Source organism: Anomaloglossus baeobatrachus, chromosome 12 (genome assembly GCF_048569485.1).
Source record: "Anomaloglossus baeobatrachus isolate aAnoBae1 chromosome 12, aAnoBae1.hap1, whole genome shotgun sequence".
Lineage (NCBI taxonomy): Eukaryota > Metazoa > Chordata > Amphibia > Anura > Aromobatidae > Anomaloglossus > Anomaloglossus baeobatrachus.
The window spans coordinates 22112756-22129488 of NC_134364.1; the positions used below are offsets into that span (position 1 = coordinate 22112756).

The following is a 16733-nucleotide window of genomic DNA, read 5'->3' on the forward strand; positions in this document are numbered from 1 at the left end:
TCACGGATTTTGTGACGCACATCCGGCCGCTGTAGCAATCTCGTCGTGTGTGCGACTCCTAAGAGCGATTTTGGATCGTTGCAAAAACATCTAAAAATCGCTCCTCGTTAACATGGGGGTCCTCTGCCAATTATCGCTGCTGTCGCTGGGGCAAAGTTGATCCTCGTCCCTGCAACAGCACACATCGTTACGTGTGACGCCGAAGGAACGAGGAACCTCTCCTTACTTGCCACACGCCAGCAATGAGGAAGGAAGAAGGTGGGCGGGATGTTCATGCCGCTCATCTCCGCCCCTCCGCTTTGATTGGGCGGCCGCTTAGTGACATCGCTGTGACGCCGAGCGAACTGCCCCCTTAGAAAGGAGGCGGTTGGCCAGTCACAGAGACGTCGCTAGGCAGGTAAGTACGTGTGACGCTGCCGTAGCGATAATGTTCGCTACGGCAGCGATCTTCACATATCGGCATAACGATAGGGGCGGGTGCTATCACGCTCGCCATCACTAGCATCGGCAAGCGATGTCGCAGCGTGTAAAGCCCGCTTTAGGGTAGGTCATCAGTGGCAGATATCTCGGGTTCCCCCTCCGGCACTCCTGCCGGTTCGTTTTTATGACGTCCATTGCAGTCAGGTGTACAAAGCTGGCACAACGCTGCAGCGGCTCGGCCCAGATACTGCGGCTCACATCACACTCACTTTTTTGTGAATCATCCGAAAAAGATTACTACACTGCGTACAGGGCTGTGCTGCTCTGGCTCTGTACTCTCCATACGGCGGATCTGTGCAGGGTTCCAGTGCTACAGCCACCACTAGGAGGTGCTCCCAGCATAGCAGATTAACACGGCGTTTAAGGTATAACCGGCATACAGGACGCTCCTAACATCCTTCCAGCAGTAGCGAGAGTTTTATATGTAGCATCACTTTATTGCCGATTGCTATCAAAATATTTTAACCCTTTCACCACCTTGCAATTTTCTGTTTTGGTACTTTCGCTTTTTCCTCCCCTTCTTCCAAAAGCCATAACGTTTTTATTTTTCCACCAACATCGCCGTATGAGGGCTTGCTTTTTGCGGGAGGAGTTGTACTTTTGAATGACAGAAAAATACAAATTCAAAAACATAAAAAGAAAAACAAAAAAAAAAAAAAAAAAAAACTCTCCTGAAACAGCCAGGCCCATTGGGGTGTCTGTACTGTAGGTTGATGCAGTTCTCTAGTGCTGGGCAGCCCGCCTGATCTAATATTATGGTTGTCATCAATAGGCTGTGAGCCAGACACTGCATTGCACGCACCTGTGTGACTGGCGCACAATGCAAAACTTCATCTGTGTCCTTGTTTAATACCAGCAACCACCCCTCCATGAAATAGTAGGTGGCGAGTGGTTGCCTCATCGGTACTCTGCAGCAGTGTTGAACCCGCGGCATTATCATGGGGGTCTGCTGTATCCTGCTACTGCATTTGCTATTTGACCTTTTGTTTCTGGGGAGGTTTTTGTTTGTTTTTTTTTAACTTCTTTGAATGACCCCATTCATTTCAATATATAGGTGTAGTAGAGAACATGAGAAAAAAAAAATTCTTAGTGCGGTAAAACTGCAAAAAAAAAAAAAAAAAAAGTGCAATTTCATAATTGTGTTTGTTCTTTTTTCTCCATTTGCCATATTCACTATAATGGTAAAACTGATCCCCCGCAGTATGATTCACAGGTCGGTATAGTATGTAGATAGAAAAAAAATTATATCTATACATCTCTATATAAAAAAAAAAATAAAATACATGTTTGGTATTTAAGTGGTGAAAAAAAAAATAATCAGATGTTTGTACTTAAAGTTTTATTTTTTGGGGATCTGGGGCTAAGTGCTGGCTTATTTCTTGCCAGCTGACTGTTTTTACTGATACCATTTTTGGGTCGATGCGATGTTTTATCGCCTCATAGTATTTTATTGCAATGTTACGGTGGCCCCAAAAGAAGGGAATTTTGTTTACTTACCGTAAATTCCTTTTCTTCTAGCTCCTATTGGGAGACCCAGACAATTGGGTGTATAGCTACTGCCTCCGGAGGCCACACAAAGTATTACACTTTAAAAAGTGTAACCCCTCCCCTCTGCCTATACACCCTCCCGTGCATCACGGGCTCCTCAGTTTTGGTGCAAAAGCAGGAAGGAGGAAACTTATAAATTGGTCTAAGGTAAATTCAATCCGAAGGATGTTCGGAGAACTGAAAACCATGAACCAAAAGAAACGATTCAACATGAACAACATGTGTACACAAAAGAACAAACAGCCCGAAGGGAACAGGGGCGGGTGCTGGGTCTCCCAATAGGAGCTAGAAGAAAAGGAATTTACGGTAAGTAAACAAAATTCCCTTCTTTGTCGCTCCATTGGGAGACCCAGACAATTGGGACGTCCAAAAGCAGTCCCTGGGTGGGTAAAAGAATACCTCAATAAAAAGAGCCGAAACGACCCCCTCTTACAGGTGGGCAACCGCCGCCTGAAGGACTCGCCTACCTAGACTGGCGTCTGCCGAAGCATAGGTATGCACCTGATAGTGTTTCGTGAAAGTGTGCAGACTCGACCAGGTAGCCGCCTGTCACACCTGCTGAGCCGTAGCCTGGTGCCGCAATGCCCAGGACGCACCCACGGCTCTGGTAGAATGGGCTTTCAGCCCCAAAGGAAGCGGAAGCCCAGAAGAACGGTAGGCTTCAAGAATCGGTTCCTTGATCCACCGAGCCAAGGTTGACTTGGAAGCCTGCGAACCCTTACGCTGGCCAGCGACAAGGACAAAGAGCGCATCAGAACGGCGCAGGGGCGCCGTGCGAGACACGTAGAACCGGAGTGCTCTCACCAGATCTAATGAGTGCAAATCCTTTTCACATTGGTGAACTGGATAAGGGCAAAATGAAGGTAAGGAGATATCCTGATTGAGATGAAAAGGAGATACCACCTTAGGGAGAAATTCCGGGACAGGACGCAGAACCACCTTATCCTGGTGAAAAACCAGGAAGGGGGCTTTGCATGACAGCGCTGCCAGCTCCACCACTTCTACGGAGCGATGTAACTGCCACTAGAAATGCCACCTTCTGCGAAAGACGTGATAAAGAGACATCCCGCAGCGGCTCGAAAGGTGGTTTCTGAAGAGCAGTTAGCACCCTGTTAAGGTCCCAGGGTTCCAGCGGACGCTTGTAAGGTGGGACTATGTGGCAAACTCCCTGCAGGAACGTGCGGACCTGCGGAAGCCTGGCTAGACGCTTTTGAAAAAATACGGATCGCGCCGATACTTGTCCCTTGAGAGAGCCGAGAGACAAACCCTTGTCCATTCCGGATTGAAGGAATGAAAGAAAAGTGGGTAAGGCAAAAGGCCAGGGAGCAAAACCATTATCAGAGCACCAGGATAAGAAGATCCTCCAAGACCTGTGATAGATCTTGGCGGACGTTGGTGTCCTGGCCTGTCTCATGGTGGCAATGACATCTTGAGATAACCCTGAGGACGCTAGGAGCCAGGACTCAATGGCCACGCAGTCAGGTTGAGGGCCACAGAATTCAGATGGAAAAACGGCCCTTGTGACAGCAAGTCTGGGCGGTCTGGGAGCGCCCACGGTTGACCCACCGTGAGATGCCACAGATCCGGGTACCACGACCGCCTCGCCCAATCTGGAGCGACGAGAATGGCGCGACGACAGTCGGACCTGATTTTGCGCAGCACTCTGGGCAGCATCGCCAGAGGGGGAAATACATAAGGCAGTCGAAACTGCGACCAATCCTGAACTAATGCGTCCGCCGCCAGAGCTCTGTGATCTTGAGACCGTGCCATGAATGCCGGGACTTTGTTGTTGTGCCGTGACGCCATGAGATCGACGTCCGGCGTTCCCCAGCGGCGACAGATCTCTCGAAACACGTCTGGGTGAAGAGACCATTCCCCCGCATCCATGCCCTGGCGACTGAGAAAGTCTGCTTCCCAGTTTTCTACACCCGGGATGTGAACTGCGGAGATGGTGGAGGCTGTGGCCTCCGCCCACAGCAGAATCCGCCGGACTTCCAGGAAGGCTTGACGGCTGCGCGTGCCGCCCTGGTGGTTGATGTACGCGACCGCCGTGGCGTTGTCCGACTGTATGCGGATCTGCCTGCCCTCCAGCCACCGATGGAACGCCTTTAGGGCTAGATACACTGCCCTTATCTCCAGAACATTGATCTGAAGGGAGGACTCTGTCGGAGTCCAGGTTCCGAGCCCTGTGGTGGAGAAAAACCGCTCCCCACCCTGACAGACTCGCGTCCGTCGTGACCACAGCCCAGGATGGGGGCAGGAAGGATTTTCCCTGCGACAGAGAAGTGGGAAGAAGCCACCACTGAAGAGAGGTTTTGGCTGCAAGGGAAAGAGACGTTCCTGTCTAGGGACGTCGACCTCCTGTCCCATTTGCGGAGAATGTCCCATTGGAGTGGGCGCAGATGAAACTGCGCGAAGGGGACTGCCTCCATTGCTGCCACCATCTTCCCCAAAAAGTGCATGAGGCGCCTCAAGGGGTGTGACTGGCCCCGAAGAAGAGATTGCACCCCTGTCTGCAGCGAAAGCTGTTTGTCCAGCGGTAGCTTGACTATCGCTGAGAGAGTATGAAACTCCATCCCGAGCTAAGTCAGTGATTGGGTCGGTGTCAACTTGGACTTTGGGAAATTGATGATCCACCCGAACCGCTGGAGTCTCCAGAACGATGGTCAGGCTGTGTTGACACGCCGCCCGGGAGGGTGCCCTGACTAGGAGATCGTCTAAGTAAGGGATCACCGAGTGGCCCTGAGAGTGTAGGACCGCCACAACGGATGCCATGACCTTGGTGAAGACCCGTGGGGCTGTCGCCAGGCCGAAAGGCAGTGCCACGAACTGAAGGTGTTCGTCCCCGATGGCGAAACGCAGGAAGCGTTGATGCTCGGGTGCGATCGGCACATGGAGATAAGCATCCTTGATGTCGATTGATGCTAGGAAGTCTCCTTGTGACATCGAAGCGATGACCGAGCGGAGAGATTCCATCCGAAACCGTCTGGTTCTCACGTGTCTGTTGAGCAGTTTGAGGTCCAGAACGGGACGGAATGATCCGTCCTTTTTTGGCACCACGAACAAGTTGGAGTAAAAGCCGCGACCACATTCCTGAAGGGGAACGGGGATCACAACTCCTTCTGTCTTCAGAGCGTCCACCGCCTGAAAAAGTGCATCGGCTCGCTCGGGGGGCGGAGATGTTCTGAAGAAACGAGTCGGAGGACGAGAGCTGAACTCTATCCTGTAACCGTGAGACAGAATGTCTCTCACCCATCGGTCTTGGACATGTGGCCACCAGGCGTCGCAAAAGCGGGAGAGCCTGCCACCGACCGAGGATGCGGTTTGGGGAGGCCGAAAGTCATGAGGAGGCCGCCTTGGAGGCAGTGCCTCCGGCGGTTTTTTGGGGACGTGACTTAGACCGCCACGCATAAGAGTTCCTCTGGCCCTTCTCTGGCCTGTTGGACGAGGAGGATTGGGACTTGGCTGAGGGCCGAAAGGACCGAAACCTCGATTGTATTTTCCGTTGCTGAGGTCTCTTCGGTTTGGACTGGGGTAAGGACGAGTCCTTTCCCTTGGATTCCTTAATAATTTCATCCAATCGCTCGCCAAACAATCGGTCGCCAGAAAACGGCAAACCGGTTAAGAACTTCTTGGAAGCAGAGTCTGCCTTCCATTCGCGTAGCCACATGGCCCTGCGGACTGCCACCGAATTAGCGGATGCTACCGCTGTACGGCTAGCAGAGTCCAGGACGGCGTTCATGGCGTAGGACGAAAAAGCCGACGCCTGAGAAGTCAAAGACGCAACTTGCGGAGCAGAGGTACGTGTGACCGCATTAATCTCAGACAGACAAGCTGAGATAGCTTGGAGTGCCCACACGGCTGCAAAGGCCGGGGCAAAAGACGCGCCTGTGGCTTCATAGATGGATTTCACCAGGAGCTCTATCTGCCTGTCAGTGGCATCCTTGAGCGATGAGCCATCTGCAACTGATACTACAGATCTAGCCGCCAGTCTAGAGACTGGAGGATCCACCTTGGGACATTGAGCCCAACCCTTAACTACGTCAGAGGGGAAGGGGTAACGTGTGTCATTAAGGCGCTTAGTAAAGCGCTTGTCCGGAAATGCTCTGTGCTTCTGGACAGCATCTCTGAAGTTAGAGTGATCGAAAAACACACTCCGTGTACGTTTGGGAAATCTAAACTGGTGTTTCTCCTGCTGCGAAGCAGACTCCTCTATAGGTGGAGTTGGGGGAGAAAGATCTAGCACCTGGTTGATGGACGCTATAAAGGTCATTTACTATGGCGTCCCATTCAGGTGTATCAAGATTGAGAGCAACGTCAGGGTCAGAGCCCTGAGCTGCGACGTCCGCCTCATCCTCCAGAGAGTCCTCAAGCTGAGACCCCGAGCAGCGTGAGGAAGTCGGGGAAGATTCCCAGCGAACCCGCTTAGCCGGTCTGGGACTGTGGTCCGTGCCGGAGTCCTCCACGTGAGACCTAGGGGCCACCCCGGGAGCACGCTGCGGCGCAGACCGAGAGGGGCCTGGAGGCGATGATCCAACAGTGCCCGGGGCCTGTGTAAGGACCGATCTGGACTGCAAGGCTTCTAGTAGCTTAGCAGACCATTTGTCCATAGACTGAGCCATGGATTGTGAAAGAGACTCAGAGGTTTTCAGCAAAAACTGCAAACTCTGTCCCTGCCACCTGGACAGGGGAAGCAGGCGGGTCTGCCTGAGCCGAGGGTCCCACTAGTGCCCGAGGCTCTGGCTGAGCGAGTGCAACAGGGGCCGAGCATTGCTCACAGTGAGGGTAGGTGGAACCTGCAGGTAACATAGCTGCACAAGAGGTACAGGTTGCAAAATAACCCTTTGCCTTAGCGCCCTTGCTCCTTGTGGGCGACATGCTGTTGTCTCCTAGGAGAGTGATCACTGAGGGTATATAGCCAAAAGTAAAACAACTAGGCCGAACAGAGAAAATATATATATATATATATATATATATATATATATATATACATATATATATTATATATATATATATATATATACACACACACACACACACACACACACACACACTTCGGCACCCTAGGGGGACCAGCACTGGGTGACCGGTGTGGCTTACCGACCGCCCAAAGCGGTGTGTGTCCACCAGATTCCCTGCCTTGGGTCTCCCAGAGCTGCAGAGCTCGTTCCTGAAATCCTCCACCGGCAGAATGTGTTGTAAAAATGGCTGCCGGAGCTCTTAGGGGAGGAGGGAGCCGTGGGCGGCGACTAGTAAAGTGCGGGAATCTGGTGCCCCACAGTGATCAGTGAGGGGGGGGGGGGGGGAGGAAACCTAAAGTATGCTCCAGCCCTCACTGCCGACGTCAGGTCGACAGTCCCGCCCTTACCCCTGGACTGGCAGGCCCGGGGGCGGGAGTTATGGTACTAGGCCGCATGAAGCCGGGGACTAAATTTAATACCGCGGCCGACAAACAGGCGCGGTCGGCGCGGAAGTCCCGGTCGTCACAAAACCAGCAGCAGCTGCAGCGTCTGTGAAACAAGCGCTCCATGCACCGTCCCCATGGGGACACAGAGTACCTTTAGATGCAGGGCCCTGTCCCTGATGATACAAAGTCTCCTGTCCGGCAGATTCCCACAGGGGCTGCGGAGGGAGCCCGGTCCCAGTGAATGGATGACCGGTTAGGATCCCACTTCTCCCAGAGCCTCTAAGGGATGGGGAAGGAAAACGGCATGTGGCTCCAGCCTCTGTACCCGCAATGGGTACCTCAACCTTAACAGCACCGCCGACTTAGTGGGGTGAGAAGGGAGCATGCCGGGGGCCCTGTGGGGGCCCTCTTTTCTTCCAACCGATAAAATCAGCAGCTGCTGCTGACTAAAATGGGAGCATGAGTGGATGTGTGCCTCCTTCCACACAAAGCATAAAACTGAGGAGCCCGTGATGCACGGGAGGGTGTATAGGCAGAGGGGAGGGGTTACACTTTTTAAAGTGTAATACTTTGTGTGGCCTCCGGAGGCAGAAGCTATACACCCAATTGTCTGGGTCTCCCAATGGAGCGACAAAAATTGTAATTAGGGCATTTTTATTTTTTTTTTCACTGCTTTACCCATCAGATTTTTGTTTTATTTTCAAATGGTACAAAAAGGGGGGTGGTTTGAACTTGTTTTTTGTTTCATATATTTTTTTTTTTTAAAAACTTGATGTTTTTTACTTTTAATTATATTTACTAGTCTCCTTAGGGGGACTTGAAGCTACAATCATTCAGCACCGCTCTATACAACAGAAATCATGATCTGTGAACGCTGGCTGTCAGCCGGCATTTACAGGAGGATTGTCTTGACAGACTCAGATGTCATCAGTGGACCCTGGCTGTCATGATAATACATTGGTGCCCTGCGATCACGTCACGGGAGCAGGGAGTGGCGCACTCCCCGTCAGCTTGTTAAACCCCGCTGTCCGATTGACCGCAGGATTTTACTCCGATCCACTCGCGGTTGTTAGAGGCAGCTCAGATCAGGGCAGATACGGGCTCAGCATCTGAGCCCGCATCAAAAGCCAGAGACATGCCCTTAAACATACCAGTACGTCCAAGGTAGTGAAGGGGATAATAATTTTCAGCCAATCTTTATTAAAATAAATGAGGAAGAAAAAAAGAATTTAAGTTTTATTTTCATGCAAAAACTAAAAAAACAAAACAAAAGAAAATTAAAAGAAAAAAGTAGAAATAATTTCTTATTTCTTTAAGACTCTGTCCTGCTTTTGACACAAACCTCCCCCCCAAAAACCAAACTTAATACCGTTATTAACCCCATTTCTAGAAATCTACTTGCCTTAAATTTTAAAACAGGGGTATTGGTACTCTTAAGTCCATGTAATCTGTCTTCCAGTTCTTTTAACCTGTAAAGAGCAATATAATTATATTTCCACTTTTCATGTAAACATCTCTATTGTGTAAGAAGTAAACTGGGGAGAACAGACATTCATGTAGAGCCGTCTTCTGTTGTAACACCAGCCTGAAATATGGAATGAGGATTAGGTTGCTTCACACCCACAGAGACGGCACAATCTGCTGACCCGGCCAAACTTACTCACAGACGCCAGCCCTGGAATTGCGGCCACAGAGGTTTAAGCTGACAGACCCCCGTTTAATTTAGGGAGCTGCTACAAAGTGCTACGTATGTTGTTTTCGGCACGGTCCACTGTGTACAGTTGTATCCAAACAGCAAAGCTGAATCCAGTCGAAGGGGGACCAAAAAAAAACAAAAAAAAACACAAAAAGGATAAAATGTACTAGTTTAGCCTGGGTTCAGATGGCCGTATGAGGGGGAAAAAAAAAAAAAAGGAAAAGGAAAAAAAAAAAGAGAATTTTGTTACTTACCATAAATTCTTTTTCTTATAGTTCCGTATTGGGAGACCCAGACCATGGGTGTTTAGCTTCTGCCTCCGGAGGACACACAAAGTACTACACTTAAAAGTGTAGCTCCTCCCTCTGAGCTTATACACCCCCTGGTAGCCAGTCCTAGACAGTTTAGTGCAAAAGCTGAAGGAGAATAGCCACCCACAAGTAGAACCGAGTAAGAACCGAAACAACCGGAGACTCTGTCCACGACAACAGCCGGTGATAACATACGGAACAAGAAAATTGCCAACAGGCAAGAGGGAGGGTGCTGGGTCTCCCAATACGGAACTATAAGAAAAAGAATTTACGGTAAGTAACAAAATTCTCTTTTTCTTTATCGTTCCTTTGGGAGACCCAGACCATGGGACGTTCCAAAGCTGTCCCTGGGTGGGAATAAACAGAAAAAACTAAGAAGTAGGCGGAGCCTAACTTCACAAGTGGGCGACAGCCGCCTGAAGGATGCGTCTGCCCAAGCTCGCATCTGCCAAAGCATGAGCATGCACTTGGTAGTGCTTCGAAAAGGTATGCAGGCTAGTCCAAGTGTCAGCCTGACAGACTTGTTGAGCCGTAGCCTGGTGCCTAAAAGCCCAAGAGGCACCGACAGCTCTGGTCGAGTGTGCTTTGATCCCCGGCGGGGGAGGCACCTGAGTACTCTGGTAGACGTCCGAAATGGTCGATCTAATCCAACGGGCCAAGGTCGGCTTAGAAGCAGAGAGACCCTTGCGCCGCCCTGTGGTTAGCACAAAAAGAGAGGTGCACCGCCTAAGCGCAGCGGTGCGAGACACAAATCCGGAGAGCACGCACCAGATCTAGAGTATGCAGCGCTTTCTCAAAGCGATGAACAGGGGCCGGACAGAAGGAAGGCAAGGAAATATCCTGGTTAAGGTGGAAGGGAGAGACCACCTTAGGAAGAAAGTCCGGAGTCGGACGGAGAACCACCTTATCTTGGTGAAAAACCAAAAAAAGGTGACTCCGAGGAGAGCGCAGCCAAATCAGAGACTCTCCTGAGAGAAGTTATGGCAACTAGAAAGGCCACCTTTTGAGAAAGACTATACAAAGAAACCTCCCTAAGGGTCTCGAAAGGGGGTTTCTGCAATACCGTGAGGACCAAGTTAAGGTCCCAGGGATCCAAGGGCCGCCGATAAGGCGGAATGATGTAAGACGCACCTTGCATGAAGGTGCGGACCTGAGCCAGCCGGGCGAGACGCCGCTGGAACAGCACTGATAGAGCTGACACTTGTCCCTTGAGAGAGTTGAGGGACAGTCCTAGCTGCAGACCGGACTGTAAAAAAGACAGAAGGGTCGGCAACAAGAATGGCCAAGGAGAATGGCCGGTAGAGCGACACCAGGACAGGAAAATTTTCCAAGTCCTGTGATAGATCTTAGCAGAGGAAGACTTACGGGCCCGAGTCATAGTGGAGATGACTTCAGGAGGGATACCAGAAGCCGTCAAAATCCAGGACTCAAGAGCCACGCCGTCAATTTGAGTGCCGCAGAATTCGGGCGGAAAAACGGACCTTGCGAGAGCAGGTCTGGACGGTCCGGAAGATGCCACGGCATCTCCATGGACAGTTAGAGCAGGTCCGGATACCAAGCTCGCCTGGGCCAGTCCGGTGCAATGAGGATGACTCGACGGCCCTCCATTCTGATCTTGCGCAGGACTCTGGGCAAGAGAGCTAGAGGGGGAAACATGTAGGACAGACGAAACTGGGACCAGTCTTGAACCAGAGCGTCCGCGGCGAAGGCCTGAGGATCGTGGGAGCGAGCCACGTAAACCGGAACCTTGTTGTTGTGACGGGATGCCATTAGGTCCACGTCCAGAGTGCCCCACTTGCGGCAGATTGACAAACACTGCCGGGTCCACGGATTGACGGCTGAGATAATCTGCCTCCCAGTTTTCTACGCCAGGGATGTGGACTGCGGATATGGTGGACTTTGAGTCTTCCGCCCATTGAAGAATGCGTTGGACCTCCAACATTGCCAGGCGGCTGCGTGTCCCGCCTTGGTGATTGATGTAGGTAACCGCTGTCGCATTGTCTGACTGGACTCGAATGTGCTTGCCCGCCAACAGGTGGTGAAAGGCTAGGAGAGCTAGAAGCACAGCTCTGGTTTCCAGCACATTGATTGAAAGGGCTAACTCGCACGGAGTCCAAGTGCCCTGTGCTCTGTGGTGGAGATGTACCGCTCCCCAGCCGGATAGGCTGGCATCCGTGGTGAGAATTACCCAGGACGGAGTCAGGAAGGAGCGCCCTTGGGACAGGGAGAGGGGTCGAAGCCACCACTGAAGAGAGCTCCTGGTCCGTGGCGACAGAGCCACTAACCTCTGTAAGGAGGAAGGCCGCTTGTCCCAACAGCGGAGAATGTCCAGCTGCAGAGGACGCAGATGGAACTGGGCAAAGGGAACCGCCTCCATGGAGGCCACCATTTGACCCAGCACCTGCATCAGGCGCCTGAGGGAATAACGGCGGGGCCTCAGGAGAGAGCGCACCGCTAGCCGGAGAGACTGATGTTTGATTAAGGGCAACTTCACAAGTGCCGGCAAAGTCTCGAACTGCATCCCTAGGTACGTGAGACTCTGGGTCGGAGTCAGAGTGGATTTGGGAAGATTGACAATCCACCCGAATTGGGCTAGGGTGGCGAGAGTGAGCGAAACACTCCGCTGACAGTCTGCGCTGGATGTACCCTTGACCAGAAGGTCGTCCAGATAAGGAAGCACTGCTAACCCCTGGAGGTGCAGGACCGCAATCATTGCCGCCATGACCTTGGTGAATACCCGAGGGGCCGTGGCTAACCCGAAGGGGAGAGCCACGAATTGGAAATGATCCTCTCCTATCGCAAAACATAACCAACGCTGATGTGACACTGCGATTGGCACATGTAGATAGGCATCTCTGATGTCGATGGACGCCAGGAACTCCCCTTGGGTCATAGAGGCAATGACTGATCGCAGAGACTCCATGCGAAAATGCCGCACCCGGACATGCTTGTTGAGAAGCTTGAGATCCAGGATGGGCCGGAAGGTACTGTCCTTTTTCGGAACTAGGAAGAGATTTGAGTAAAAACCTCTGAACCGTTCCTGAGCGGGAACTGGGACAATCACTCAGTTTGCCTGCAAGGACGCCACGGCCTGCGAGCAGGCGGCGGCCTTGGAGCAGGGGGGAGTTGAGAGAAAAAAATCTGTTTGGAGGGCTGGAAGAGAATTCTATCCTGTAGCCGTGAGATATGATGTCTCTCACCCACTGATCGGAGACTTGCTTTAACCAAGCGTCGCCAAAGTGGGAGAGCCTGCCACCGACTAAGGACGTGGCTGGAGCGGGCCGAGAGTCATGAGGAAGCTGCCTTAGTGGCAGAACCTCCTGCGGTCTTCTGCGGACGCGCTTTTGGGTGCCAGTTGGATTTCTGATCCTTGGCTGAGTTAGCGGACGAGGCGGAAGGCTTAGAGGATGACCAGTTGGAGGAACGAAAAGAACGAAACCTCGATTGATTCCTACCCTGGGCGGGTTTCCTGGTCTTGATTTGGCCAGAAGGTCAATCTGACGGTCAGTGGAATCCTTAAGTGAGGTGCCGTCAGCCACCGACACAACGGTCCGGGCTGAGAGCCTAGACACCGGAGGGTCTACCTTTGGGGAGTGAGACCACTCCTTGACCACCTCAGGTGGAAATGGAAACCGGTCATCAGAACCACGCTTTGGAAAGCGTTTGTCAGGGCAGGCCCTGGGTTTGGTCACAGCGGTCTGAAAACTGGAGTGGTTAAAGAACACACTCTTCACTCTCTTAGGCGAGGTAAACTGATGTTTTTCTGCCAAAGAGAGTTGCTCCTCTGACACTGGCTGATTGAGATCCAGCACAGAATTAACAGAAGCAATCAAATCACTAAGATCTGAGTCACCCTCAGAGAAATCGAGGGATACATAGCCTCTGAGCCCCCAGTGAGGGCATCCTCCTCATCTTGAGAGTCAGCTCTTGAGACAGAGCCGTGGGATGGGGAGGGGGAGGAAACCCTGCGCCTTATCTTAGAAGGACGGGGACTGGGATCAGATGATGAATCCTCCGTGATCTCCGATGGACGGAGGTCAGAGGATAGGAGTCCTCTGTCAAGAGTATTAGAGGCACCCTGTGAGGGTGGCTGATGCATATTCATCAAAAGTCCTGGACAAAAGCCCCATGGACTCAGCAAATGACTGGGATATGGACCTAGAAAAGGACTCTACCCAGGCCGGGGGTTCAATCACAGGTGCAGCAGCAGCCTGAGAGACCACTGGGGGCGAGACTCCAGGCTGTGGCACCGCCAAGTTAGATCAGACATCACAATGTGGATAGGTGCTCGGCTCAGGCAGCAGGCGCTTACATGCAGTGCATGCAAAATAAGGCTTTGGAGCCTTGCTCCTTGTGTGAGACATGCTGCTGGAGTGGGGGCTCTGCAAGAGAATGAACCCCAGAGAGTATATACAGAGGTCCACAACCGGAGACCGGCTGTGGCTTACCAGACCGCTGAGCGCGGTGTTGTGTGCCCTCTAGATCCCGAAGCCCGGTCCCCCCGTCGCAGCACCTCAGCAGAGATGCAGAATGCAGGATGTCCCAGAGCAGAGTGAACTCTGCCTGAGAAGAGGGCGTTCCTATAAAAGAGCGGGAACTGGAGGGCTATAGAGACCTGCAGGGAAGGAGGGACGCCCCAGCAGTGGGGAGTGTCCTTCCCCTGTGTAGAATGGCCGCCGGGAGGAGCCGAACCTGTCCCTCTGCATGAGTGACATGCGAGGGCAGGAAAATGAAACTAGGCCTCCGGCGAAGCCAGGGCCTAAATTTAAGCGGCGAGGCCGACAAGCAGGCACCATCGGCGCGGTTCTCAGGCAAAAGCTAGAGAACCCGCCGGAAAAGTTAAAACAATCACATACAGCATACTCTCCCCTTACAATAAAGAACCGGGACCCCCAACATAAACATCTCAGGTACTTAGCTGCTGAGACGCAGGGCCATGTCCCTGGGGATGAGTGCTCCGGTCCAACAGAATCCTCAAGGGGCTATGGAGACCGGACTCCTGCCAGGCATGGATACCGTGCTGGCTCCCACTTCAAGCCAGAGCCCAGAAGGGATGGTGAAGGAGCGCGGCATGTAAGGCTGCAGCCTTGTAAATCAACCTTAACAGCACCGCCGACACAGTGGGGTGAGAAGGGACATGCCGGGAGTCCAGAAATGGACCCGCTTTTCTTCAAACTCTTTCCAAAAGTCAAACAAATCAGATGAGAATGCATGTGTGGATGTATGCCTCCTGACACAAAGCAATAAACTGGCTAGGACTGACTACCAGGGGGTGTATAAGCTCAGAGGGAGGAGCTACACTTTTAAGTGTAGTACTTTGTGTGTCCTCCGGAGGCAGAAGCTAAACACCCATGGTCTGGGTCTCCCAAAGGAACGATAAAGAAAAAACCCTTTGTATCTGCAAATTACTCTGCGTGCTCATCCGCATTTCCGAGGGGTGCAGGTGCAATCTTCTGCTATATGCACTGTTTTGGGACGCAACAAGGATCAGACTAGTGCATGCTGTAATATTTTTTTTTTTTTTTAAATGTGAACCCCTTGAATCATGTGAAAATGGTCTACAATTAAATCAGATTGCCGGTCGGGTGTGGCCAATGGCCGCATGGACCGAAAGCAAATACCATTTGGCAGGCAGCAAAGTAAATGCTAGAGCTGTGAAACATTGCAGATGGATGCTCTATGCTGCCTGCTTGAGTCAGCTGTCATGTCAGACAAGGAAACTTTTTTTTTTTTTTTTGCAGAATGTGGTCTAAAAATAAAGGTTATAGGTTTTCCCTCCCATAGGATATATATGTCATAATTGTCTAATAGAAGTCTTCAGTCATGTAAAATACAGGGGTCCTCAGACCCACCGGGTGAGTCAGCCATAGACTGAAAAGAGTTGGTGGAAAGGCGCTCTGCACTTCTATTGGTGTTATGGAATTAACTGGACAGCCCAACTGTTAAGTCGAAGGTCAATGCAGGGCCGGCTCCAGGTTTTTGTGGGCCCTGGGAGGAAAAGTCCCGGTGGGCCCCATCCACACGCGGACACACACATACGTACACATACATATTTAAAGACAAACTCACAAAAAGACGTATAGAACTGACACATCTATACAGTCATATACACTGACATACATAGATACACATCATACATGCATACAGACACACACAACACAACTCTGCTAGATACATACACACATAGCTCTGCTACATACACACATAGCTCTGCTACATACATACACACATAGCTCTGCTACATACATACACACAGGCTCTGGGGGGCCCACACAGCGCTCCAGGGGCCAGCATATACAGCACCGGGGGGGGGGGAGGGCATACTCCTAAGGGGGGGAAAAGACCATACAGCTCACCAGGGCCCATAAATCGGGGGGCGGGGAGGGCACATACCGCTCAGGTCACGGTGGAGAGGGGGCCCACACAGCGCCGGAGAGAAGAGCTGTGCTGGGGGTCGCTGGCTGGCACTGCAACTCCTTCATCTGTGGGACTGAGCAGGCCGGTCGGTAGCTCCGCCCACAGATGAAGTTCAAACCAGAAAGTCTGCGCGCCTTAAAGGGACGGCGCTGCAGATTCCTGCCGAGGACTGCGGTCCCCGGAACTCGGCCCGGGGGCAGCAGAACTAAGGCAAGGGGGCCCCCGGCCAAGGGGCACCAGAACTGACGAGGCCGAGTGGGCCCCCCCGGCTCTCCAGTGCCCCGGCATTTGCCCGGGTATGCCGCGTGCTGACGCCGGCCCTGAGTCAATGTGTCCCATTTTGCACCAAACTAGAGTCCAGCATATGCTATTAGCTATGAGCCACCTCCGACATTCACCTCTGGCATGATCTTACAGGGATTCTGTCACCAGGTTTTTTCCATTAATTTTTTTTTTTAAACATTTTATTTGATGAGTTAACAAAATAGTTACAGAAATGAAAAAAATTCTCTGTTCGCTTTTTAACAATTCTCATTCATTTTAAATCTTTTTTCTGTCGCAACACTAATGCTGTTGGCATTTTCAAGTTGTAAATCAACAACAATAAATTAACATAGAAATAACCATAACATAAGGGTTCCTTGTGTTACCTCTCTATCCTAATCTCCCTGACGAGCCATCCAGCTCCCCCCAGCTGTACAAGGCTGGATCTTTGAACCGTTGCATTAAATTAGATTATATATAGATCTTTGAGAGTAGTTTTTTTCTCTAAATGTTTTCCATTTTTTAAAAAAAAAAAACCAGACGTGCGTTTCTCTTTGCAATCTTCTGCATCTAATTGATCCATCAGTATTAACATTTTCATGGTATCTAA

At 51.4% G+C, this 16733-nt stretch overlaps 1 protein-coding gene across 2 annotated transcripts in view; it reads right to left on the minus strand.

Moving 5' to 3' along the window:
* DDHD1 (DDHD domain containing 1) overlaps positions 1–16733 on the minus strand; it is a 103489-nt gene that overhangs the window by 15705 nt on the left and 71051 nt on the right. For both annotated transcript variants that reach the window (XM_075330231.1, XM_075330232.1), the window contains one exon: positions 8838–8904. In XM_075330231.1, the coding sequence (XP_075186346.1) occupies positions 8838–8904 (67 nt within the window). The remainder of the gene's footprint in view (positions 1–8837; positions 8905–16733) is intronic.